The sequence below is a fragment of the Macrosteles quadrilineatus genome, unplaced genomic scaffold (assembly GCF_028750875.1).
Source record: "Macrosteles quadrilineatus isolate MER2022 unplaced genomic scaffold, UCM_ALF_1.0 Scaffold_3__2_contigs__length_128488019, whole genome shotgun sequence".
Lineage (NCBI taxonomy): Eukaryota > Metazoa > Arthropoda > Insecta > Hemiptera > Cicadellidae > Macrosteles > Macrosteles quadrilineatus.
The window spans coordinates 121,681,500-121,707,620 of record NW_026542596.1 but is presented as its reverse complement, the minus strand read 5'-3'; the positions used below and the strand labels follow the sequence as shown (position 1 = coordinate 121,707,620).

General features: G+C 36.1%; 2 protein-coding genes across 4 annotated transcripts in view; one reads left to right on the top strand and one right to left on the bottom strand.

Moving 5' to 3' along the window:
• LOC128990915 (RING finger protein 17-like) overlaps nucleotides 1-26,121 on the top strand; it is a 184,978-nt gene that overhangs the window by 21,494 nt on the left and 137,363 nt on the right. The window lies entirely within an intron of this gene.
• Nucleotides 783-26,121, bottom strand: part of LOC128990917 (uncharacterized) — a 38,147-nt gene continuing 12,808 nt past the window's right edge. The window contains exons 2-3 of the mRNA XM_054413574.1: nucleotides 3,284-4,467; nucleotides 783-2,293 (exon numbers count right to left, since the gene is read on the bottom strand). Coding sequence (XP_054269549.1) covers nucleotides 1,958-2,293; nucleotides 3,284-4,467 — 1,520 coding nt within the window. The 3' untranslated portion in view covers nucleotides 783-1,957. The remainder of the gene's footprint in view (nucleotides 2,294-3,283; nucleotides 4,468-26,121) is intronic.

The window sequence follows — 26,121 nt, the reverse complement described above, 5'->3', positions numbered from 1 at the left end:
CATCCTATTCTACCTACTTAGTTTCACAAACTGTGTAATTATAAACAAGTTTTTTTTTACTAGTTTAGAATGTCAAAAACATTATTTTTTGAATTACAAGAGAAGGCTTACATTATGAACGATATAGTAGGACAAGAGACTGGAGAGAACCCATATAACCAGCAGAAAAGCTGATTCTTACTTTGCGGTAAGTTGTGGTTAAAGTGGTTGGTGGTTTAAAGGCCTTGTGTATGAAATAATGCGCTGCCCACTGTAGTGTAGTTAAGAACAGAAACAATAACCTGAATGTGCTCTGTTTTCTTCCTTAATTTCGTTTTCTTTGGTAGGAGAGCTAGCAACAACATGAAATCATTGTTTGACGGCATCTATACAACTAGAAAACTGATCGGCGTTGATCAGTCCACTGTTTAGCTCGGTGAATGGTGACGTAGCCAGCGACCGTGTCAGTTGCAAGGCTAGTGTGGTGGTTTGCCACTGTTGCAGTGGGCTTACCTTACTCAGTATTTTTACACTTGTCTACCATTTTGTACAGATAAAGATCACTCTTTTTATATTTTAATCTCTTAAGTTTCTTATCTTTTCCACCCCTTTCACCTTCGTAAAAAAAAAATAATAAAAAAAGGAAACTAGCAAAAAAGTTTAAAAAGTTCTTGAATGTTAATTGTGTGATATATTGTCACACCTGTTATATAAAAGGTACTGAAATAAATTACATTTATTACAAAACAGTTTATTTACAAAATACAATTACAACTTAATACTACAGCAAGAAGTAGGCCTACTTGAGTATTTATTGGAACTATTAACAATCTTGCTCAGTTGGTGGATTTCTATCTTGAAAATAATTAGTTTTAAGTGATGTTTACATTTTTATATTTTTAAGTAGAACTCCAGTTTGTTTTTTAATTCAAATTGTTCTTGATCTTTTTCTGAGCAAGAATAATACTTATTCATCTATATTGCACTAAATATAGAAAGCTATAAGCTTAATCTAAATCTTACATACAAGTGCCTGGGCACTATTTAATTCTATCACTATTTTTCTACTCTAAATATTTACATACAACACACTTATTTCAGTCTGTAGTATAATAAATTACTTTTATTGGACCTTGAGTTAACTAATTAATCTAGGGTATCAAACCACTTTGAATTTAAATGATTTGACAATTTTGTTTTCTCAATCAATGTTAAACAGATCTACTTTGCTAAAGTTACGATGTAAATACTATCTTCAGGTTTACCTAGCCCTTTAATTGTAACAGTTGCCTAGATATTTATGATTGATTATTCTAAACTTCTGTCCAAGTATAATACTGTGTATAATTCGTTCGCAATATTTTTTTTCATAATACAATTGAAAGAGTACATTTCATAATAAATTAAAATTCATATTCAGTTCTGAGCAATACCGTTTTCACATTGAATATAAATAACTAGCCTAAAATGTTGTTGCTCATAGAATGGAAATAATGTAATTGAAAAAGTATTTATTAAAATGGATATCATTACCTATTGTAGCCTACAATAATTGAATTCTTGATTACTATACCTTGGAATGATAATTTTTTTAATTTGGCATTTAAGTTCACTTAAGCAGTGGCGGCGATCATCAGAAATAAGGGACATAAACCACCCGAAGAACACGGAGTTATGCTTTTAATTTAGTTAACATTACATAAATCTGTCAATTGATCTTCTCTAAAACTTATTATTGAGGGGGGAAGGCAGCCACCACTGCACTACAGTATACTAAAATTTCTTCTGTAGAATGATAAACTCTCAAAGCTAAATTTCTTAACACATTATACAAAATCATTCCAACTAGCATCTTTTACACAAATTACTCTGAACATTTCTGAGCACCCTTAATATGATCGTACACTTCTAATTATTAGTCTTATCACACCGTCAGATTTTTGGCATTACGAAACATGACATAACCTAATGTTACTGTTCATTTGACTGCCTGGTTGACTTCGTCATTGAGCAGCACTTGCAGCGTGTTGGGTGATTTCTCCGTTGTAGAATTTTGTTGTTTCTTCGCCTCGATTTCTTGAAACTTGAGTGTCAGGTATTCATCTACAAGTGGTCCCGCATAGTCCTCAGGGAAGCTTGGTTTCACTGGCAGAATATATTTGTAGAGCCGTTCGTTCAGAACGTAGAGCTGTGAGGTGGATTCACATTTTACATTGAACCACCAGTCGCAAGTTAGCGCTACTTGGCTGAAAATAGTTCCGTTGGGACACAGGAAGGAGGCTTGACCACCATTTAGATCACAGTAGTGCCAGACCTGGAAAATTAAGAGTATTTTAATCTACGTGAACTACAACAATTGAGTGGCAACAATGCTAAGGAGAATTAAGTCATTGCCTAGTCCATACAGATTGACAGATATGATAGGTTGTCTGGGATATTTAGACAATTTAAAAATGCCTAAGCTTACTCTCAAATTATAAAAAAATACATACAAGAGGCTTGCTTATGTTTAGGACTATGGCATTACTGGATTATTTAAAATGCCGGATTAATGATTGCCCTCTTAGGAAAGCTGTTATTATGAGACCAGTGAAAATACCACTAATTTTGGAGCATCAAAAGGAAACCATTAATTGTTTTATTGAGCTTTCATTAATTTTATTGGTGATTAAAAATACTAACAAGAAAATAAATTTAACTCAACTCCTCGAATTTCATTGTACCTGACATCATCTATCAATTAATTGTGTCCGAAGTATGCTAATTATTGCTCCCTGAGTAACCTGTCCACTCGCTCCCTACTCTACCGAACGTTTTAACACGGCTCAAAACAGCATTAGAAAATCTTTATTCTTATACATTGATGCCAAAATATTAAATACCTCAATTCAACTAATCTTTACAATCTAAAAATAGCTACAAATTTAATATGGAAATGTAATGGGATCTCTAGTTTTGAAGCAGTAAGCTTATTGGGGAGCGAGCTAATCTAATGGAAGGGCATAGAGATTTGGTTCCCAAGAGTGGTTTGGACTTGGTTGAAATTGTGCCTATCATTAATCGCTTTTACCCATGTAATTATGTTGCAATCCTCTAGGCCTAGACTGAAATAATGTGTAAAATGTAAAGGTAGAAAAAAGTACATGAATATAATTAGGTGTCATTGATCATTGGGATTATTTTTAATAGTCTTGGTTGATGAACTAGCAGTTCCCAATCCAAAACCAAACTACACACAATATCACATCATCCCAATCTCTTAATTTTTACTGGCATAAATAAACGCACTGTATGTTGTAATTACCTGACAGTTTGTCTCTGGGTCGCCAAAGAAGCCCTTGTATCGCTGGCTCTTGCAGGTAAAGTGAGTCTCAGGTATTTCAGAATACGCAGGGTAGTCTATGCCAGCTCGGCCCGGCGTGCTGCCCTCCGTCTGCTGGGGGGAATAATCAGGGCTCACTCCGTTGTCATAATCTTCCTCAACATAAGCTCCGCCTGTCGGCTGACCTTTGACCTTTTGCAACAGCTTCAATAGATTCGTTAGTGTTTGTATACTGTAGCCAATGTTTGAAGGTGTCACTTTCTCTGGTAAAGCCTTGTTAAGTTGGTATCCAGCAAGTAGATCCAGCAGGTTATTCTGCTCTACTGTAGGCACTGGAGGAACTGACTGTTCGTAGTCACTTTGTATCTTCGGAAGCGTCGTCGGTATCGGAATGTGTTGGTTCTCCACAGGTATTTGTACTGGTACATTTTGTATCTCCGGGACATTAATCTCTTGACTTTTTGTAATCGTCATTACAGGGTCAGGAACATAACTCTTTATATTCTGGGTGTTCTCCAAGTTCGATTCGTAATTGTTGTGAAGCTGAACGTATGTGTTTTCTTTCAAAGGAGGGTACGTCGGTCTGAAACTTTTTTGAATATAAGGTTGTCTAATATTTTGAGGCCTGTGTCTAGGTTGGTAATAGTTTTTAGATTTATACTGTTGATTGTTTGAGGGGTTTTCATTTGCGTAGTGTAGTTTAGTTGTGAACTGTGTCGGTCTTTGGTCCTTCTGTGCGACTTGCTTGGCGATAGACAAGTAGTTCTGTGTGATCATGCGGGTAAGGTCTGATGGGTTCTGAGGCGTGTATTGGTAGTCACTCTGGGGTCGAGAGTAGACAGGGACTCGTCTGTAACCTCCTCCGACCAAGTATCCGACTGGCACTAGCTGATACTTCTGTTGTGGCTGCGGTTGATATTGTGGTACATAGTACGGCTGAGGACGCAAGTTGTTGTTGATTTGTTGTGGTAATGCGTCGTACTGTGGTGCTGCTGTTACATACTGTTGTTGGGGAGCTTGTGTGTTGTAGCCTTGGTCCAGGTAGTAGGTCATGTAGGGTATGAGTCGTCGGAACCTCTCCTTGACTGGCAGTAACGATTCCTCCTCCATCAGCTGGGTCATGTTTTGTTCAGATGATGTACACCCACTCCATGACAGAAGACATCCTGCAACACCATTGTGTATCTGTGTAAAAATGCACTCCTTGATTGTTTTCATACCATAAAAGGTTATTTACTCCATTTATTATACGTACCAGTAAAAGGGAAGTTTTACCATAGTTAAATATAAGAAATATTTTTTAATTCACGTTGGAACAAATTGATTATGATTCTGTATTTTCCTGATTCGGTGATAGAAAAAAAGCGTTACAGCGGCTAGTGTAACATAAAGCCACCATGAAATATGTTTGGAATTTAAATAATTATGATAATATTTGTTCACTTAAATGGATGTTTATACCCTGTTAGTTTTTAGATGTGATGTCCTTTGTCCAATGTAAATTATCACACAATTACAAACAACCCCTAATTAGTAAGCTATATCCATCATTTTTCTTTGGACGATAATTTTATGAACAAAAATGTAGATGAGGCGCATTCACCATTAACAATACTTATGTTTTATTTTCTTTTAAAAATTATAAAGCATACCCTTAGGCTATACAAACAGCCCCCAATACCGTACTTAAAAATTTAGGTGGCTGCTATTTGATACTGCATTGGATACACACAAGACACATAATTTGTTGGTGTCTAGCTTGTAGGGTTTGCTTTTTGAATCCTTTTTGAATTGGAAATTCACAAAAGTAACACTACTCAAAGAGTTTGTATGGTTACTTTAGGGCAATGGTTGCAATTTCAATATCAACCGAAAGTTAATTTTATATAATTTAAGATGTGGTGACAGCTGTTAGTAGTATTCCCGATAACAAGTGACAATTTGAGTAGTTAACTTTTTGAGATTTTTCAAAAGACAATGTTTACATAATTAAGTTGTCAATTTAGTATCCAAACACTGCATATAAATATAAAACACTATCAACTAGTGAACTAGATGAAAACCAGTCAATTTGACCATTTGAGGTCAGTTGTCAGATATTACAGTGGTAGGAGTGAGAGATTCCAACCATCCCAAGTATTGAGGTTGTCAATTGCTGGCCAGATGGGTGTGTTAGACCTTTCACTGACGATATATAGACTACACTGTGAGATGATTCTCTCTGTTGCATAATAACCTGCTTGAGATATGCTGTTATGCTTTTATTGCTGTCGTCTCCTCGTTTGAAAGTCTGTAAATCATCGACCACTTACATGTACCAATTGTTTATGGGTAGGGCAGCCTGAAGGTATGGATTTAATTTTTTGACATAAATCTACTTGTGCTTTGTTGGAGAAAATCCAGAGTGCACAAACATATAACGGCCAAATTCCAGGGCTTGTACATTTGTTAACAACTGAACACAAATTTTTTGCATCAGGTTGAAGTATGAATTTCTCTAAATATAAATTATATTGTAGATTACATCTCTCAGTAAACAATACAATTTGCCTCAAGTCACCCATGAACCAACAAAACTGTGTTTGTCGTCCTGCCTTGACCATTTCATATTTTTAAAGATACAGGAGTGGTAACAAGTTTTCATGACCACATTAAAATTTTTGATCGTGTTTTATAAAATGTCTACTTTTGATTAATTTGACCATGTATGACACAATTGTGGCTGGGTAGCTGATTGTTTATAGTGCTCGCCAAGTAAACAAAAAGTCACCAGTTCGATCCTGGGAAAAGAGAGACCCAGCTGTCCTTGATCATAGGGCGTTTAATAAATGGTCTGGCTAAGAAACAGCTGGTCTTTGTCAGTAACAAAGTGACACAGCTCATCTCGCTCCATTCTACACTCACACTTCATATATCAGCCTACAACATGTACAAAAAAATGTGCGTCCATGTTCTAAACAATAGGAATTGAATTGAATTGGTATTGTTCTGTGTCAACACCTAAAGTAGTATCTTATGGGTCACTGGGTTTGCATCTCTATTTTTGGGTGGGTCCACCTGGTCATCGGTGACCCGCCAAGTTGTGTAACACGTTGAACCATTGACTGGGTCTGGGATGTCCAAAGGCCACTTGCCCAGTTGTATAACAAATGATGCCCCCGTGACTACCGGAACTGTGTTTGTGTATTATGTGACCTCAGTGGCAAGTGGTATTTGTCATACCTACTGTGAGAGGTTCAAGGGTCATAAAGTAGTCGGGTTAATTGAAAAGATAAAGTGGCTAACTTGGATGGTCTAGTCTGTACTTCAGAGGTGGGATGAGTCAGTTAGTTGTGCAAAAATATATTCACATGTGGTTGTTGATTTTTGGGACGCTATTTTAATCCAATAAAACAATTTTTATTTTTATTATTCTCAGAAGGTTGTTATTTAAGAATAACTGCCACCTTTAATGACCCATGGGGGGAAATATTTGTATTTATTATCACGCAAAATATATTATAAATACAATTGTTCAACATATGTTTGGTACAATTAATTTAACTAGATACTTTTATTTTTCACTGGTGTCTGGTTTGCAGTACAAATGCAGGTCTTGTTACTCTCTAAGCTCCTTATTTTTGTAGGCAGCATCATTAATTTGTTAGCCCAATGACAAATAATGGCATCTAGGTGCAGAATATATCCCTCGTGGAATCTGAACCAACAACTTAAAAATTGAAAGACAAGAACTATAACTCTCGCCCACCAGACAATTCAAGCACATAATCCATTGGTGTATTCTCGTTTTTAGATTATAACTCTAAGAGCTAACTAATAAATCCTTTTTTCGATCATACACTGGATATTCAGTACAAGATCATGATATTTTTTTAAATTTTCTCTTATGATAGTTTATTTTTCTCTGTTTAAACCATGAAGACTTTCTCAATTAAATCTATATATATAATACGTGAAGCCGTATTTTGTTAACGCAACTCCTCCCTTATTTGTGGACCTATTTCAACGTTTAAGGTGTCAAAAGATTCGTCTCAATATGTAGTTTTGCAATAAGGTTTTAGAACTTTAAAATTTTTACTCTTAAGGGCGTGAGACCCTCTTAAAGGTCGGGTTTCCCCCATAAGAAATACACAGAACAAATTAAAAAAAGACAGCTGTTTATAATAAGAAACGCATTAGCTTTTTGGAAGTAAATATTGATGTTTTAATATTCAGTAGGTTAAGAACAAGTTAAACATTTAATCAGTTTTGTTGGAAGAACGGAAAATGCCTCAAGTTGAAAGAAAAAATGTTGAAAACGGGAGGAGGAGACAATTAATAATAAGGTATCATATGCGTATGAGGAGAGTAGAGAAAGAGAGGCCTGATTTAACAGATACACATCCATATACACATGCACTTGGTGAGATGAATAATATTTTCCATTTCTGCTATGCAACTTACTTTGGAAGTGAAAAATATACGAAGCACATAGTGTTGTCACGGTCGTAAAATAAACTTGCCTAATCACAGATCAAATGAATGTATGCAAGAAATGTTTACTTATGACACTGACAGATCAAGATATTTCAAAACATTTATTAGAAGCCATAATAATGCCTTGAGTTGATAAGTTCAAGTAGTAAGATTATACCAAATCTTGGCGGACTTTATGTTTTTATTGTAAACTTTTGTATTACTCGCTCTACTTTGATTGAGGAAAAACACAAATGGATTGTTTATTTCTAGGTTATGTTGCCAGTTCCTCGGACAAACGTATAAAAAGTTTTTTGACTGAATTTTAGTGGCAATATTAGACATAAGTGAAGGAATTAGTGTTTATGTATTCAACGATCAAGTAGTTACAGTCAAGATTATTGTTATGATTCAGGAGAGGCAAATAATATACGCTGTTCAAAAAGAGAAAATGAAAATTGCTATCCAAATCTTATAGCTACAAAGTTGTCCAACCTATTTCGACAAATGAATCCATACTTTCAAAACTTTAGGACAAGTATTAAGAGAAGCTCCTCTCAACAACGTGAGGACGTCCTGATGCGGGTCATATACTGTGACTAACACACAACACGTTAAAATACGTTAACAAACAAACTATCAATGGTGTTGCTGCTTTAGCCTATTCAAAGCAGATTATGGCTTTCCAGTTGATAACCCAGAGTTTGTGGGTAAAAAATTGAGCACATTAAATGGTTGATATCACCCCACTTTTCAGGATTCTCTACGGAGAAAATTAGTTTGATTAGAGGGATGTCTAGGCAACAGTTTTATTCAATTCTCAATGCTGAAAAAACTTTGTTGCAACATGTTAGCTCGAATTGAAGCAGATCGCTTAGCATTCATTAGAAGATATCAGTTAAAACTGAGAGCAGAAATAATGCATGTGAACCTTGACAGCGCAAATAGAGATATTTAAAATTAGTTTCTAGCAAGTGTTTAAACAACTCTAAGATGTAGGCCTAACTAGAATTACTCGAATTTAAGCATAACGGTTTCCTTGGTGTTATGTTTCATACTATGCGGCTCATTGAGCCGCACGGGTTCTCTAGTAAAACCTAATCCTTCTAAGTAGAGAAGTTCATTTAATCCCCTCAGAGTCCAGTAACAAGAGAAACAATTATTGAGAGCCGAGCTATCAGATTGTATTAATTGGTCTGACCAAGACAAGTGGCCAGAGTGAAGGTAATAAACGTGTGAGTGGACTAACATTGCATAATGTCTCAGTGATATAATAGCAGGGAAAGCATTAGGTACAGCAAGTTGACACCGTGTTTACTTTCTCTGAAGACACTCCCGAGACCCGACTGGTGCTTTCCCCGGGTCACCCGTGCCGCTGGGTCGGTCGAGATAACTTCGTGCTGACCTCGCAGTTAGCGGTTAATTATTGCTCTAGAGCCCATTCTCAACCGGCTATAAATATGGATTGCCTTTTACAGAGGTTGTGCCCCTCACTTGGTGGCAAATTATCACATGTTTTCATTACTGTATGCTTTGTTTAGGTTTGGCACGGTTTTATAGGCTGAGTTAATTGAGACGTTAAGAGGTTGTTGGGAAATTACAGCGTGATGTGTTGCAATTGCAAGATTCGAAAGGTTATTAATATTTCTTGTATATTTTTCACAATTTTGTAATATTATGGATGACTTCTTTTAAATTATTAATGAAAGAAAATTCAGATATTTTGATAGAATTATTTGGTTATGTTTAAACTAAAAATTGGTTTGTTTTTCAATCCTTTTACTTTTTTTATTCACTGTCTAACCGAACCGAGAATTTTATGTGAAGTTTTATTTAGTAACTGACTATAAAGAAGAAGACGTAAAAAAAACTACAAGAGCTTTTTATTAATTTTTTTATCATCTTAAAAAATAATCTTTATGTTAATCCTTTCAGTGCTATGCGACGATATATCCTTGTGCGTCTTTTTCCCAACGATATATCCTTGTGCGTCTTTTTCCCAACGATATATCCTTGTGCGTCTTTTTCCCAACGATATATCCTTGTGCGTCTTTTTCCCAAAAAGTGCTATGGAACGATATATCGTTGTTCATGTTTCATCCGAAAAGCGCTAAAAGACGATATATCATGCCGGCGCGACTTTCAGTGGTGTGAGTTTAAATGAACATATTTGTTGACTTGTTGTTGTTTTGAAACAGCGATGGATTTCTTTCAATGGAATAGTAAGTACCAATTAGGGAGTTTTTTTTGTTTTTTTTTAGTTTGACCTGGAAATTTTAGATTTAGAAACAGGAAAACCTGGAATTGCTCAACCTTTTATTTATATTGGATGCTGTGTACCTTCTGTTCCTTCTGTTTTTAGAAGAAAATTTTAACATATGGAATCAGTACAAGTTCATTCACTCAATAATGCTCACACAATTTATGGCTATGGTAAATATAAATACTCTACTATTTTTTTACTACAATTAATACCACTAAATGTGTCTTAGTGAGAGTTGAAAAAGTCTAGTCTTTGGTAAACTTATAACTTTACTTGATTGATACTGTTACTTTGATAGTACATCTGGTACTTAAACTGTTACTCCCCTATGTTGAGCAATTTAGAATGCCATCAAAGCGAGATCTTGCCCAAACTGAATCCTCCTTTAGTAGTTAAACATTCATTAGATACTTGTTATCTTGCATAACTCCAGTTGCCCTTTAAAATGCCCTGTAAAATGCCAACTATTTACTACTGCATACACTAACATTTAGCTTTCACTGTTATGGTTTCCTAATTGTTTACTTCCTCTTTCCCATTCTTTGAAAACAGATGAATTTTGTGTTAACACACGAACTTTGAAGTTTGAATTCTGTTTCCTCCACTTAAGACTCAATTTTAAAGGCTTCTACTTTAATGTTGTGATAGAGGTTTTAAATTAATCTCTCCCATTGAGAAGAATACTCTTAGGTGGCATGGTAAAACCAAATCTAAGACTAACTGACTTTTTCAATTTCCCCAGAGCACAAAAACATTTTTTCCCTAAATTCATGTATACATACATAGGTTGTATATCTTTTAATGAATATACCAGAGTATTGGGACTCACTACAAACTTGAAACTCTACTGATCTAGGTATAATAAAGTAAAAAAAATTATCCCAAATCTATTCATTCTGAATACATCTAACAAAATAGCAGAAGTAAAATAACAACAAAATTAGCAAAACATTCAACCAGCTTGATAAAAAAGTGCATTGCAATTTATGGACATAAGATTGAATTAAGGGTATTAATCAAATTTATTTTATTCTTGAGTTACCAAACTATCCTTTCTCTTAGATTTTACTTCTTTTTAATTTACTTTAATTTTCTTTGCATAAATTAACATTGTAAACAATTAAATCTAAACCGTTAACTGTTTTAAATCAAATTACTTGAACAAAAACGCTTCATTATCTTAATGTTTCGCTATTTCGTTCTGATTTGGTATCAAGTGGGTTTCTGGGATATTTTTAAAAATATGTGTTTTTGAAGCTGTAAAACATTCAAGTTGAAGCTTGTTTAAGATGTGTCTGGTATATTAATAAAAAATAACAACCTCTTCGTGGGATACCCCATTATGTATATACAATATCTGCAATATACAATAATAAAATTTGTCATAGATTTTTAAGGCCGGATATACTTAATTATTATGTTTGTGAACCAGCTAGATTGGTAAGCAGAATGTTATAGAGGTTTGGATTTTTTAAATAAAAAAAAAAATTTTTCATCCTCAAAACATGACAGTGCCTATTTTTTATTACAGTCATCATGTAAAGCTTAAAAACAGATGATTTTTTACATTGAAGCATTGTACAATCAAATATTGTAGAGAATAAAAAAACAATACTTAAAATATTTCTATAAAGAGAAAAGTATTCTTGTAGTTTGCCAATTTATTGATATACTTTACTTTGATAAAATTTTGCAGATTATTTCATTTCATGCAATGTACTATTTTACATAATAAGGTTAGTTCATAGAGTCCAATCCATCATAGAGTCCATATATAAAGGGGAGAACGTAGTGGGCATATTTATGGATTTAACAAAAGCTTTTGAAAGCGTAAATCATCATCTATTACTTGATAAATTATTGAACTTTGGTGTCAAGGGAGTTGCATACAATTGGTTTAAGTCATACCTTTCCGACCGATATCAGTATGTTGAAATTAACCAAACCATTTCAAATAGGATCACGGGCGCAGCATCGGACTTATGTTTGGTCTCATGTGGCGTCCCACAGGGATCGATTCTGGGTCCTTTGCTGTTCTTATGTTACATAACCGGACTTCCTGAAGTGCTACAAACTGTTCCCCATAGTAATTTATGTTTATATGCAGACGACGCAAATTTAAAAATCTCAGCAAAGAACCAAAATGAAATTGAATATTTAAGTTTTATAGAACTAGCTAATATAAAGCAATACTTCAATAATAATAGTCTTTTGTTAAATCCAAATAAAACTAAATTTATTACATTTTCCACAAAGCAAAATCGTAAAAAAATATCTCCAAATATAATGATTGAAGATGAAATTATTGAACAAGTGAATGAGGCTAAATTTTTAGGTCTACATATTGATGAAAACCTGTGCTGGGACAAACATGTCGAACATATATCAAGAAAAATTAACTCCGGTTTATTCGCCTTAAGGCGTATGGCCAGCCTATGCTCATTGCTTGTACTAAAACAAATATATTTTGCTCTGATTCACTCTAATATTTCTTATGGAATTGGCTTGTATGGTGCAACAACAATAAATAATCTGAATACAATTCTAAACCTACAGAAAAAAGCAATTAGATGTATGCTCAAACTTGAAGATGATGACTCCGCAAGAGAACACTTCAAAAATCTTAAAATTTTAACTGTGTATGGTCTGTATATTTTTGAATGTATCTTATTTTTTATAACAAAAACTTATGTACAACCAATAGGTCATCAATATAATACAAGAAGACAGACCGAAAAACATTTTGAAAAACATAGATTGGAATTTTTAAAAAAAAAGACAACATACATTGGCAATAAATTCTTTAAAGCACTTGCGAATGAACTAAGATCAGAAAAAAACAATAACAAACTAAAATGTAAATTGAAAATATATTTGATCAACAAACCCATGTACTCAATAGAGGAATTTTATGAATACAACAAAATTATGAAGCAGTAGTGGTAGTTTTTTTTTTTTTTTTTTTTTTTTTTTTTTTATAATTTATAATTGTATTGTTTTTTTAGTTTTATATTTGACGCCATTTCTTGTAATGACATGTACAAGGACAAATAAAGTGATTTGATTGATTGATTGATTGATTGAGTTTCTTAGCTCAAGTATGTTTGGGTTACTGTTATGACCTAGTTATGCTTCCTGACTGCATGCTCATATGATCACCATCGCCTCTTACTAGACCTTGGCCTGTTTATCAACCGCCTTACTACTCCTCAAACTTAATGGAATTTATTTCATACTCGGCACTATGTTAAGTTGGTGCCGCTTAAATGTCGCAAAAGATTGGCTGGCATTTTATATGGCCGAGTAATGTATGTTAGAAATGTTGCTCAGTAGGTTATTGAGGTTGTAAAATACAAACGTGGAGGAGGAACTTAATATAAATCTATGTCCAGTTTCTGTATGGACGGTTACATCAGTATGATTTTAATCATTATACATTTATTAGGGTATAAAATTGTATTATTGTTAACGATAAATTATCAAAGAACTTTTCGTAATAATATGTAACTCATTATTAGCAAAACCGTAAATTTAACAAAAAAACTATCAAAGAGGTGTTTTGTTAATAAAACGTAACTCATTAATAGTAAAACTGCACATTAGACAAAAACAAAAGTTTAAATTGTGGAGATTTTTTTGTATAGATATACTGAACATTTTTTGAAAATTGGCTCTAAAACTGGATGTTGAAAAAACTGCCCATGTCAGATCCCGGCCTCTAACGTTTTGCAAAATCCTATTTTAAATAAACAAGCCACTAAACACTAGTGATTGAATTTAAAGCACTTAAAAAATCCGTATCCAGTGATAACCTTGACTTTGAATATCTGTAAATAAATTATATCGGCTAAAACAAGTTTTTATATAGTTTTCAAGAAAATCTCAACAGGGCGCTATTTTAGTATTGTTTTAGTTTAAGGGGCTTTGAGGTCAATAACAAGACTTACAAGATTGCGCAATTCATCTACACTCATCGCCATTCATACTTGGCTTAAAACACCTACATTCGTATGGTTGCCATTACAGAAAAGTATTAAAGTCTTTTTTTCGAACGGCGGACTATTTTTTAACGAAGTCGTAATAAAAATGCCACATTCGGTACGCAAGTCGGGCTCTGCATATCACACTGCGCATTTTCGTGTCAATCAGTATAAATAAATCAACATTCATATATCGGCTCGCAGAAGACAAGGGAAATATTTATTCAATAGAACATCAATGCATAACAGTATGCTATTTGAAACGATTGCAGTCAACAGTCAAGTCCCTATTCCCTCGGTGGCCAACGTCCTTGTATTGTGATGGTAATGAGATTTTTCTTCAAGTTTCCCAATCTCCTCTCAGCCAGTTAACAATCGGGTCGTTTAATTTTAACTTGCAACTGTCTTTAACTGTCGTAAGGAATGATTTCTCTAGGCTACTCTCTATCCCCTCTATGTTTGCTATGATCAAATTATTTGAAGTGTGTAAAGTAAAGTAATAGCAAGAACAACATAATTGATACCATATGGTGTTTGTAGATCGATGACAAATGCTTTTATCGATCGCCGTTTTTGATTCCTATAGGTTTAATAATTCCTAAATAAGTGGTGGTATTTAGCATTTAGAACGGACTGAAGCGTTTTTACGACCCGCTCATTTTCCAACTTGGTTCACACTTGAGCTCAAAGGGTAGCTTTTTCAATTCACTCATTTCCACGGTAACACCGTTTTACAAAAGTAATAAAGGTTATAATATCCAACTTAAGTTGAGAACACGTCGGAGACGTAGTTTCCAGTAGTTTTACTTAACTTAAATCTCTTTTTAGGCTACCCTGATTATGTTAACTGTTATTGGTTATGCTATGCCTCGTGCCTTGTATTGCAACACAAGTTCATCATACACTAATTACACCACAAGCAATTACAGAGTTGCTAATTGGTAATTAATCGCTAAGACCTCGCGGCCCCCCTCCCTCGTACACTGTACAGCATTGTCGATAGTGGTGCAGGTAATAAACCACGGTGAAGAGACGCTAACTGCGGGGAAACTAGCAGAGAAACAACTTGTTGATTCATCGCCGCCACAAATTGACGATGAAATCTCTCTTGGACGTGGTGGACAACAATGCTGATTGTACCACTTTGTGGCCGTCTCGTTTCTGCTCGGAAGTGGTCGGTTGCGGTGTCTTCCTCTTTTGTGATAGCCACCAGATGTTATTCGTGTCTTTGTCAGTGTATTTTTAGTGCTTGATTACTGGAAATGTGGTTAAGGTATTGTAATTTGTCGAGCGATAACCACTCCCCTATATTTCAAACGTATTCATTCTTATCCACGGTAGACAGTTCTGTAAGGACAACACAAAACCCTCCGCTTGAGCAAACATCCAGACGAAGCGAGTTTCCATTTACATGGTTAGATATTCCCTTAAAAATTATCAGAATTGTTTCAATTTAAATTAAATAACATTATTGAGTACTTCGACTTAAAAATGAGATGCCCTCGCCATTCGATGTCACTGGCTTGCTCTTATGATTTATATAGAAACAGTATTTCACTGTCTTGGCGATGGTTATCTAATTTGCAAGTATGATTTGCTTCAGTTATGCTTTGCACTATGCAGTCGAATAAAGTTCTTTCACGTTTCAAGTTTCAAACCTCGGAGTTGACGGTTGCGTGTTAGAATCAGCAATGTCACTTGCGTTGTCCGTTTACATCATACGTATATTTCCCGTATACCTCTGTCCTCTATTGCATACACTGGTAGAACACAGCTCAGCCCTACATTGTTGCACTCTCTACACACAATGTCTCCTCACGACCGGCTGGCGGTAAACACCGGGTAACTGTTGTGATTTACATGCAGTATAGGCTGTGGACAGTGGTCGTGCCGACAGTTACGTCATGCGAGATGTTTAGATAGCCGACGCGTGCCACTAGGGTCACGGGTCATTTGAGGATAACTGATAACATCGTGATTACTTCCTTCCACGGAGTGCTTTCATATCCCACTCGATGCTAGATGGACGTGATCGATCTTCTGTTGTGGAAACTTTTTTCGCAACGTGTTTTACATCTGTGTAGTTTGGATTTAAATTTTTACGGGATAGGCTAACAGATAAGTTATTAGATTTTGTAATAAATAGTTTGTGTGTCTGCTCATTTTGTTTCGTTACAAATGCAAATATTGTTACGATCAGGAACCGACTGCTAATATGAGTGGTTTTATTGTCGTTGGCTATCACCTGCTGTGTTCATAATATAGCGATGCTTCTTGGATTTTTTTTCAATATACTGATCTTTAAGCTCATCGCGTGAACATTTAGAAACTTGATCAAGGGTCCAGGCTACATAGTATCAGGATAGACCTACATACGTTGTTTGGGATTCGCAACATTACAGAGGTTTTGAAGTCCGTCATTCACTCGCAAACGCAATATTTTCAAATGACATAACAATCAAAGAATGCAAATTAGTTTTGTTTTGTTTTGAGATTGCGTTATTACTAGATATAGGCAAGCATGTTTCTTTAAAACTTTTTTTCTCAGATCGTGTACATCGCAGGGAAAATCTACGAATACTGTTAGAAAAATATTTGCCTGTAGATGTGCAGAATCCCTTTATAAATTAAAAATGGCTAAAAAATAAGCACGAAAAGTGGATTAAAAAAAATTAACATGGGCCTTATGGGTTGTCATGTGACGAAATAACAACGAAATATAAACAGAAAATCAAAACAAATGGAAGAAATTGTAATCACATGTTTGGGGTAAAAATAGAGAAGTCTGTACATTACATATTTTTGGTCGAGTTTCCGACCACTGGACGACCTCTAGTTACTAGATATTCCGTATAATTTTCGTTTAAAATGTACAGGCCTATTGAACTGTTCTGATGCATTATTTGCATTCACATCACTGTCGAGGGAAGTCCGTCGGCGTCTCGTGAATAACCATAAAATAATGTAAATTAATCACCTTATACGATTGCGTAACATTCCGTTTACATTTTGTTCGATACAATCCATCTGTCTTGGGTGCAACCTGGTTTTGTCGTCCGATCCCTACAAGGCGAGCGAGGACGGTAAAAGTGGTACTGTATACATCAGCGGAGGACGTCTAGCCGGGACACGGCCTTCAGTGACCTCCCCAGTGCAACCGTTAACTGAACAGGTGGCCCGGCCTTTGACAAGTTAAAATTACACAAAGGTTGTCGGTATTTATTGTTCCGAATATTGATCTTCATGATATGATTGGGCGATAATAGTGCCGACGTTTCGGATACTTTGCAGCAATCCATCTGTAGGTCAAACTAAACTTTCAAAACGTCCGAATCATGGGGTGGATGTCCCCGAGATAGTTTCCTGCAACGCGGACGAAACGTCGACCACTAACTTCGCCGATTCAACAGCACTGTAATTTCCCGAGGATTCGACAATCTGCTTATACTTAGACCGTAGAAATTTACCATCGAGATTTATGTTGTTTACCTTTTGTTAAAATCACCGCTTCGAATGGCCTCCCCACGGTTAACTTGGCAAGTTATCTAGTCTTTGAAATTGAATCAAGATCTAATAACCAAAGGCTTTTGGAAATTTCTCTTTTTTACTTTCTACTATCTTAGAAGCTTAAAACCATTTAGTATACACTAGAATATACAGTACCATGCTTGTACTCTCTTTACGTTTTTCTGAGAAACTATCCACTTTACAAAACGGGTGCACGATATAACAGAATAGATCATAGTTTAGTTGTAATTTATTCATGAAAAGTAACAAATTACTCCTAGTCAACTCAATAGGGAAGTGGTACAGAGGAAAGCACGCCTCGGGCACGCACTGGGCAGAGATGTAGTCGGAAGTGACTATTAGAGAACAGAGCTCAGTAATTATATCTCGCACTTCCCTTCCGTTGTCCTACAGTGTGGCCGTTACTTTTTATTTGACGTATACAAATATTTGGATGGTTTTAGGTTATACCATTATAATAGGGGCGGGGAGCGAGCTGGTTAGAGGTTCCGGGCTCAAATCCCGCTAAATTAACAATGGATTTTTTTATCCAAGTGATAATGCTGCAACCCCTAGGTCTAGCCTGAAGTAATGTGAAAAACAATTCTGGGCTCATGCCTTAGCGTCCTAGGACAAAAATATATAACACGGACATCGGACAAATTTTAGTATTATGTGTTAAAACTGTCAGCAAATGTTTGACAGGAATCGTTACTGTGAAATGAGCCCCATACTCCTCTGTTTGTCCTTACTGAATCATAAATAAATCAAAATAGTAATACAACGTCTCTAATGTGTTTGTTTTTTAAACTCTATAATTCACTGATAATTGTTTCAAACAGAGACCTGCTAATTTTGACTTGCCGAAACTGACGGAGTAGTTTCATTAATGATTACCAGTTATTCACACGAGTCTCCATTACCGCGTAATCTTGTGCGACCTAATCATGTTATGTTCAACACGCAGCGCGACGCGTAATGGTGCGTGTGGCGGGATCGGTGTGCGCATGCGTGAGGTCCGCGCAGGCGCAGCTCGGTGTAAACAAAGCGCGAGGGAAGCCACGCCACAACACAACACAATGATGTGCGGTGTGCGGTAACCTCGTGAAAGTGGCCTGATGCTGGTCGGATGAAGCTGAGGAAACGTCGCACTTCCGATCATGTAACCTTCACCTTTCGATCATCCCGCACGACTGTGACCTCAAGATAGTATCTGTAGTTGCTACAATTATGGAAAATGCTTTATGTGCGGTGCAATGTGCAATGATGCATCATTTGTCAACTATCGTTTCAAGTGTGGTTCGAACTGGTTAAAGCGGGAGAGAGTTGGTTTAGTGGTATAGTTCAGGCTCGAATCCCACCAGTCGTCAATAGCGATGTAATGCCGGGACCCTCCTGGCCACTTTCAATTGTTTTATATGATCGCAAGTAATTTTGCCCGTAACCCGTGAGGTACCAGTGATTTTAATTCGTTGTTGCAAACTGAATATGTTCTGATTTATCGGGTTTTATCGTTTTGACCTACCGACTTTAATTCAAGTCAAAAAAATTTGGCTTCTTTTTGTACTGTCATGATGCAGTGACCAAGGTGTCGAACCTTAAGGATCGTCGCTTAAGAACTTAAAAAATGTCACTAGGGGTTAATGAAGTTTGTCACAAGATGAATAAGACGAAAATACGGAGAACACTTTTTTTTACAAATTCTGCACAGCCACAATATCTTGCTTAACAAACTGAACTGATGTGTAAACAATCTTTTTGGCAAACTACCTAAAGGTCCAATTATGCTTAACCACGTTCAACTTAATGAAATTTATAACTAAATTTAAAAGTTCAAAAAGGCCAATATATAATACATTACTTTAATCCACAAGCGCTTTCAGAAACTATGTTTTAATCGTCAGGTTTGTGGATTAAAATAATGTATTATATATTGCCCTTTTTGAACTTTTAAATTTAGTTATACATTTCATTATTCATTGCCAATATCTCCAATATAAGTTACGTTCAACTTATTTGATGTAAGATTGCATAAAATATACAAGATACCAAAATACGATTACAGGATAAAATAAAAACTTGCAGTACGAAGCTCAAGTTTCTCCAAATTATCCCTCGAGAGGTTTGTAATACTACATACATGCCGAACACTAGTCCCAAGGTTTATTAATCTGTTATGTTTACAAGCGGAAGCAACATGGTGATTGTAGGCTCCTATTTCCGATCACGCAGCTCGCCTGATAACTAGCAGATACTGCACGGAATAGCAGCAGATATTGACTATTGTCTGGTTAATGAAAGTCTGATGAGAGCCACAAGCCTTGACAATGGGTCTTGTTCGCGAGGTGGTTAAAATAATTACTTATAGGTTAATTGATGTCTGTAGGTAGGGTTATATGCTGTAGACACGACTTTGCCGTTGAGCTTCGAGGCAACTGTTGGTGGAAACTTGTTTTTTTTTAACATTTTCTTTTCGGTAGCATGCGTCAGAAAATCTATGAAAAAATCCGTCTATGTAGCCGAGTGACTGTAGTTCCCTTCAAATCTGGTAGATGGAAGCTGGTTCGATTTCAGACTAGAATGACGTTATTGTCATTGAGCAATAAACTGATGCTATCTAACAAAACGTATACCGTAGACATTAGCAAGATCAATGATTGGACTATCGCCTGACAAAACTCTTAACCAATGCCATTTACGTCAAACACACAAAAAATGCTTTTATACTTCAGTTATTTGAAGCTAGAAGCTGCGTGAGCGCCAGTCTTATGGTGTACGGAACAACATGCTCAAGTATTTGTTAAAAGGACTACAAGGACAAGTTACATGCAACATAAATACTAATAGATTGTGATAGAACTTCGTTCTGAAAAAAATAATACAATAAAAAAAATGACGGGGAAGCTGTAGTGCGAGCAACATACATCGGCACAGGCTATAGAATGACACGGATGGTCGGTTCTGATGATTACACATTGCTGGGGTGGCTGATGACGTAACTGTATATATGATTATCACCACAGCTGCCACGCTCTTGGCTCACTTCCTCTAATTGACGTACACAGTACTTTCTATCCATACGGTCCTCACTGAGGTGTCGATCAGTGTTATTTTTGGAGATTACACCAAATCACTGCTTTCATTGTACGGAAACAATCTTTGATAATTGTCTAATAACGTGTAATCATGATTTCACACGTATGTTTTAACAGTGTTCATAGTTTAACACGTGCCCACTGGTAGTTACAACGGGCGTGACGTTTTCTCAGTAGATGAGCTCACTGAAGCTTTTCTGGATCTTGTCATCTTCAGCCTTGGGTTGTACATCTTTGACACACACACTTGGTGTGTTCGAATTACCGACATGTCGCAGCTGTTGGTGATGGTAGGTTGTTCCGTTATGGGTTTTGAGGTGGGATGCGGTTGTTGGGACTGGGTTGGTAGGTTTGTGAGTTGGGTGGTTGTGAGGCTTGGGCTGTCGATGAAGTAGGGTTGGGAGAGTTACTACGGTGGTTGAGGTGGTAAAGACGTCTTTGAGGGGTGATATGGAGTAGGTGACGTAGACATCCCTGTTTCCGTTCCAGGTGTTTTAATTTAATACAATGCAGTCCAGTTTTGTCACAACCAATTGCGTGATTAAACCTATTAAATGAATTGTCAATTGTACTCAATTTATCATGGTCAAATCCTCAGAACTTTTATAGTACAAGTAACAATTCAAAGCATGGACACAACTTTATGAAGGCATCAGATCTTGTGACAAGGAGTGTGTGATACATAAACATACAAATTCTCAGTCAATTACAGTACTGTATTTCATCCTTTCAAAACAAAACACTTTCGTTAAACACAATCTGTATACAGTAGTATACACGTCTCTGTTCCAAGTGTTGACGTGACACGTGAGATGCAGCAAGATCTGTCACTTCGAGTTTTCTCCTGTCAGTTCCAGGAGACACTGACAGTGTCGGTGCCGTATCAGTCAAGTAGTCTGGTGACAAGGCTATGTTTGGTGTATGAGGCGAGTGTTGGCTGGCCCTGTTCGTCCACCCAACGGCACTTGGCCAACAGTAGGCCTGTGAGAATGTCGAGAAATACAAAGCCCAATTACGTTACAGAGGCCACCACTTCATTGGAACATTGCTAAGCTGTGGACGTTTTGTACATTTGAAAAAAATATGTCGGGATTTTTAAAACTGAAAACTTGTATAATATTTTACTTAGTTGTACTTGGGTTTCATTATTTAAATGTTAGCGTAGCATTTTACATATGGATTGCAGTTTTATTGATGTAGTGACAATATCGCAAAATCGCTCTTTGGTACGGTTTACGATAAGAAATTAAATCAGGTATTTTGTATCTGGGTAACATGCATGATGTTAATTTTATTATAAATTATAACTTGACATCTTATGAAGAAATAACTGTACATTACAAGTGTAATATTCCAAAATGTGTTGAGAGTAAACCTTAGTTCTGAGCTGAGAAGGAGTAAAAAGTATAGTCCAACTAGCGTTCTTTAAGCATTCAGAAATATGCTTGAAAATCGTGTTGTTCGGGCTTTTCTGTGGCATTTAGCTCACCTCTTTTTAGAGGAAGTTTATTCAAAATTACGTCTTTTGCCAATCGGTTATTACTTTCTGGACACAAGAGAGACCTATTAATCAAAGTTTTTTTTTTAATTTACAAAGTGTTAACCAGTATTAACTTCCCCACTAAAATTATTATAACTAGCTCCCCGCATCTACGAAATGTTCAACCACGTCAGACCACGATTCACTCAATCAACAAATCGAAACCATTACCTCACACAAGTGGATCCAGCTTGTCACATGATCTATAGATTTCGCAACAGTTGACTTACGGTCCGAACTAATTGAAAACTGCTTGTTAGGAGGAGTCGAAAGTTGCACAACACACAACGTTCGATAATCGATTATCGATAGGTAAAGGGAATGGCGCAACGGGGAAGCGATATGAATCTGTTACGGGCGAGGGCGGGGGCGGTCCGAAGATGCAAATGATGGGTGAACCACACACAAAGTGATAGTTCCGTGGAAATGTCAATGTAAGTGGCCTGGCGAGACTGGCCGGGTGTGCGTTGAGTTGTATGATCTACAGTGTCAAAGTATACAATAATCATATTGGGCTGACACGAGGAACATTGTAATCCATAGTACGTAAAGGACATTTGAACACAATCTGTTGCAGTATTCGGAATACTGTATTGTGTTAGCATTTTCCATCACGGTTAGTGAAAACAAGGTTTTAACGACGTTTCGGGTATCTTAAATCTGATCCTGTTCTTTTAGCTGGTTTTCTCGTCATATTCCACATCCTAAAACTAAACAACTTGGTAGGTAGTTACGCAATAATCCATTGTGACAGAAAAATTAACTTCATACACAGAATGAAACGTAACAAATGAAATACAACATACTGAGTAAATAATACAAATTGCATCATAATAAAAAATCTAATTATAGAGTCTCTAATTTGTATGAGGTAAGATAATTTATTTATAACAGTTATTAATAGGGATCTGAGATGTAATAAAAAAACAATGTTAACACTGTAGCTTTTTAAAACCTAAAACATATTCCGCGAAGGTCGATATAGACGAATCGACAGTTTTTGGAAGCTTAAAAAAAAAACACTGATTTAATTTGGTGAAGTTTGACCGGCACTCGAACTTCGGCAATTCTCCATAGTCGGTAGATTTACAGTACGGACGAGTATGAACAAAAACTATAGTAGGCCTACCAAATAATTAACACCTTCATCATTGCAAGGTAACTTAAAATTGACAGTAACAACAAATGACTTATTCAATTTTTCTTGTAATATGTTTCACTCTAATATGAAACAATTTGCAAATTGATACGATAATGACGCTAAAATAACAGTCTCAATCAAGCAAAACAAATTCAATAAGAGAAACACGGATGCGTTGGTCCAGTCAATTGGCAAAGTGGCGTGAAATCAGGGAAACGCTTCACTGGGGCTCCCAGGACGAATCGACGAAAGGCTGCGGTTGCAGCAGTGCTTTGTAGTCAATGTCAAAGATATAATTTGACTAATTTTGCCAAAAGATAATACACTTTCGTTCTTGTACAGTATTACCACGTTGACGCAGTGGACGTAAGTCTAATTGCAGTGGGTTTTGCATTGGCATAGTTTGTTCCTTTCTCTTGAAGATTCACACTTCTGACAACATTGTAAGTCTAAAGGCTTCTAAACCTGTTCATTTAAACATTTAAATAGCGACTTGAAATTAGATTAACTGTCAATAACCTCCCGATTAAAATTAGATGGCGAGAGGTTCCTAAATAACCGTCTTTAACATTTAAATAGGGACTGAAATGTTTTATTGGTAGTCAAAAAACATACATAACAGTACAGAGGCGAAATAACTCTGTTGAAATAGAAAGATGGATTTAAATGAAATAACTTCAATTTTAGTACTGTATTGAATAACTAGTGATATAGCCGCAAATATGTTGTTTGTTATTTTATTATTATTTTGTTTACTTACACATTGTTTCAGTATCCAATGTCCATTAGGATTACGGATCTTTTTTGTATTTGGCCTTTGAACTAGTTTACTTGTAAAATAAATCAATTATAATGCTGGCAAAGATTTGAAACTTGAAGAGTGAAAAAGTTAAACTCAGTGGAAAGTTATAAAAACGTATTAAGCTATGAACGAATGGTGTTCATTATGCACGACGTATACTTCGATGGTTTTAAAGACACCAGTAAGGTACCTTTACTTAGGTTATCGTTCGAAGCTTGTTTTTTCATGAAAGAGCGGAAAACGAATTTGAAACCCTGGAAGGTTTATACACAGAATAATGAGTAGCTTTATTCTACGACTTCTCTATATTTTTTGTCCCATACAAGTACTCTATGTACGAATGATGTCCACAATGCAAGGCGTGTATGGAGGATCCCGGTAAAGTACCCCGAGGGCCGAGAACCGTGTCACTGCCACAGACAATGGTGTTTCCCAACCACAGCTGTGTGGACAGTCAGGATACAACTATCACTGTGGGAGTCGACCTCTAGCAATCAGCAATGCTGGAATCATCTCGTGGTAAAATCACCCCCAGATTATAGGTTGTGGTAGGAAATCGTTCACGTCCGAGCGAACAATCGATGGCTTGTGACACAATGTCAAACATTGTTAGGACTCTGGAGATTTTAAATTCATTTATTTCTCTCGTTTGAGCATCGCAAGGGAGGAATACAATTAAACTTAACTACTCCATCCGCAGGAAACCTGCAAACTAAAGCGGGTTTACATCAGCGAACTATACTACGTAGTATAGTTCGTTGGTTTACATTCGTGTGGTTGGACTTTTACTTAAATACTTATTAAATAATTATGTTAGATTTTATCCAATTAACGTCTTACTAACGCTATTCCACGTTAATAAATTTGATATGTGCTTATTAGAATTTGTCCTCCTGCTTAAGCTGTTGTAGAATCATAAATCGTGTTTGTAATGCACAATAAATTCCAATTTTTATCAAATCGGTGTTTGGATTATTCCGTACATGTCTTCAACAATCACTCAAACACAATAAACCCCACCATCACCAAAAATTAACTTAAAGTCACTAAATAGTTTCGTCATCGTGTATTATTTGTTTTATACTCGAAATAATTAAATAACACTTTTGCTGTAAAACACCAGGTGTACTGAAGTTGTGTTGTGTACAAATAAGTAATTTGACCTGTTAAAAAGTAACTGCGCGTTTCATAACACCAAAACAGATCATTCTCTCAGGAACTGAACATCTGAAGAGAGCTCATTTAGTGCAAAACATCTGTACCAAACCACTAACGCTCATACCAGCGATGCACTATCTATAACTGATTAGATCCCCAGTACAGCAGTGTTGCGATATTCCTGACATGTTGTGGAGAATTTAAAGCGTACGTGGTACCCCGATATCCTCATTAATGTCTTGTATAGGCCGCAAATGCGTCGTAAGTTTGCCCTTATCTTTGAACATCGTAACATCGTGGTGTATACGAGTATCGCGCTACTATGGGATTGTGATCTTATAATCGGGTTGGTTCTCAGGGACTCATTTAGTGGTAGTTTACCTTATACAGCTTAAAATGTGATTAGACAAGGTGGTTTTATTTTATCGGAAATCTTTATGGATGACATATACAATAAAATACCCCTGTAACATACGCTAATTTTCTGACTGTGAATTATCTGCTTTTTTACTCAAATAGGTTTGTAAAACAATTTTCGGTTTATGCTCAGTTTAGCATTGGCTCAAAGAGTGTTTCATACTACAGTGTACTCGAATACAAAACATACCATACTAAATATCAGAACACAACAGTTTGTGTTTGGATTTCATGTAAGAAGTTCCCAATTAAATAAAAAGATAGCCTATGCCAAGTTCGTTAAGTTAACAATCTAATAAACAAGCGCATTCCACCTACAGCTCTTCCCTGCAATTCAGTCACTAAAATTGAACTGTATAAGGATCTGTGGCAGTTTTTTATCCGGTAATGCGTTAACAACGTACAATGAGGTAGGTAGGTCGACCACGGCAAGGCACTGGCTACTCGAGTGGTCACCGTAGA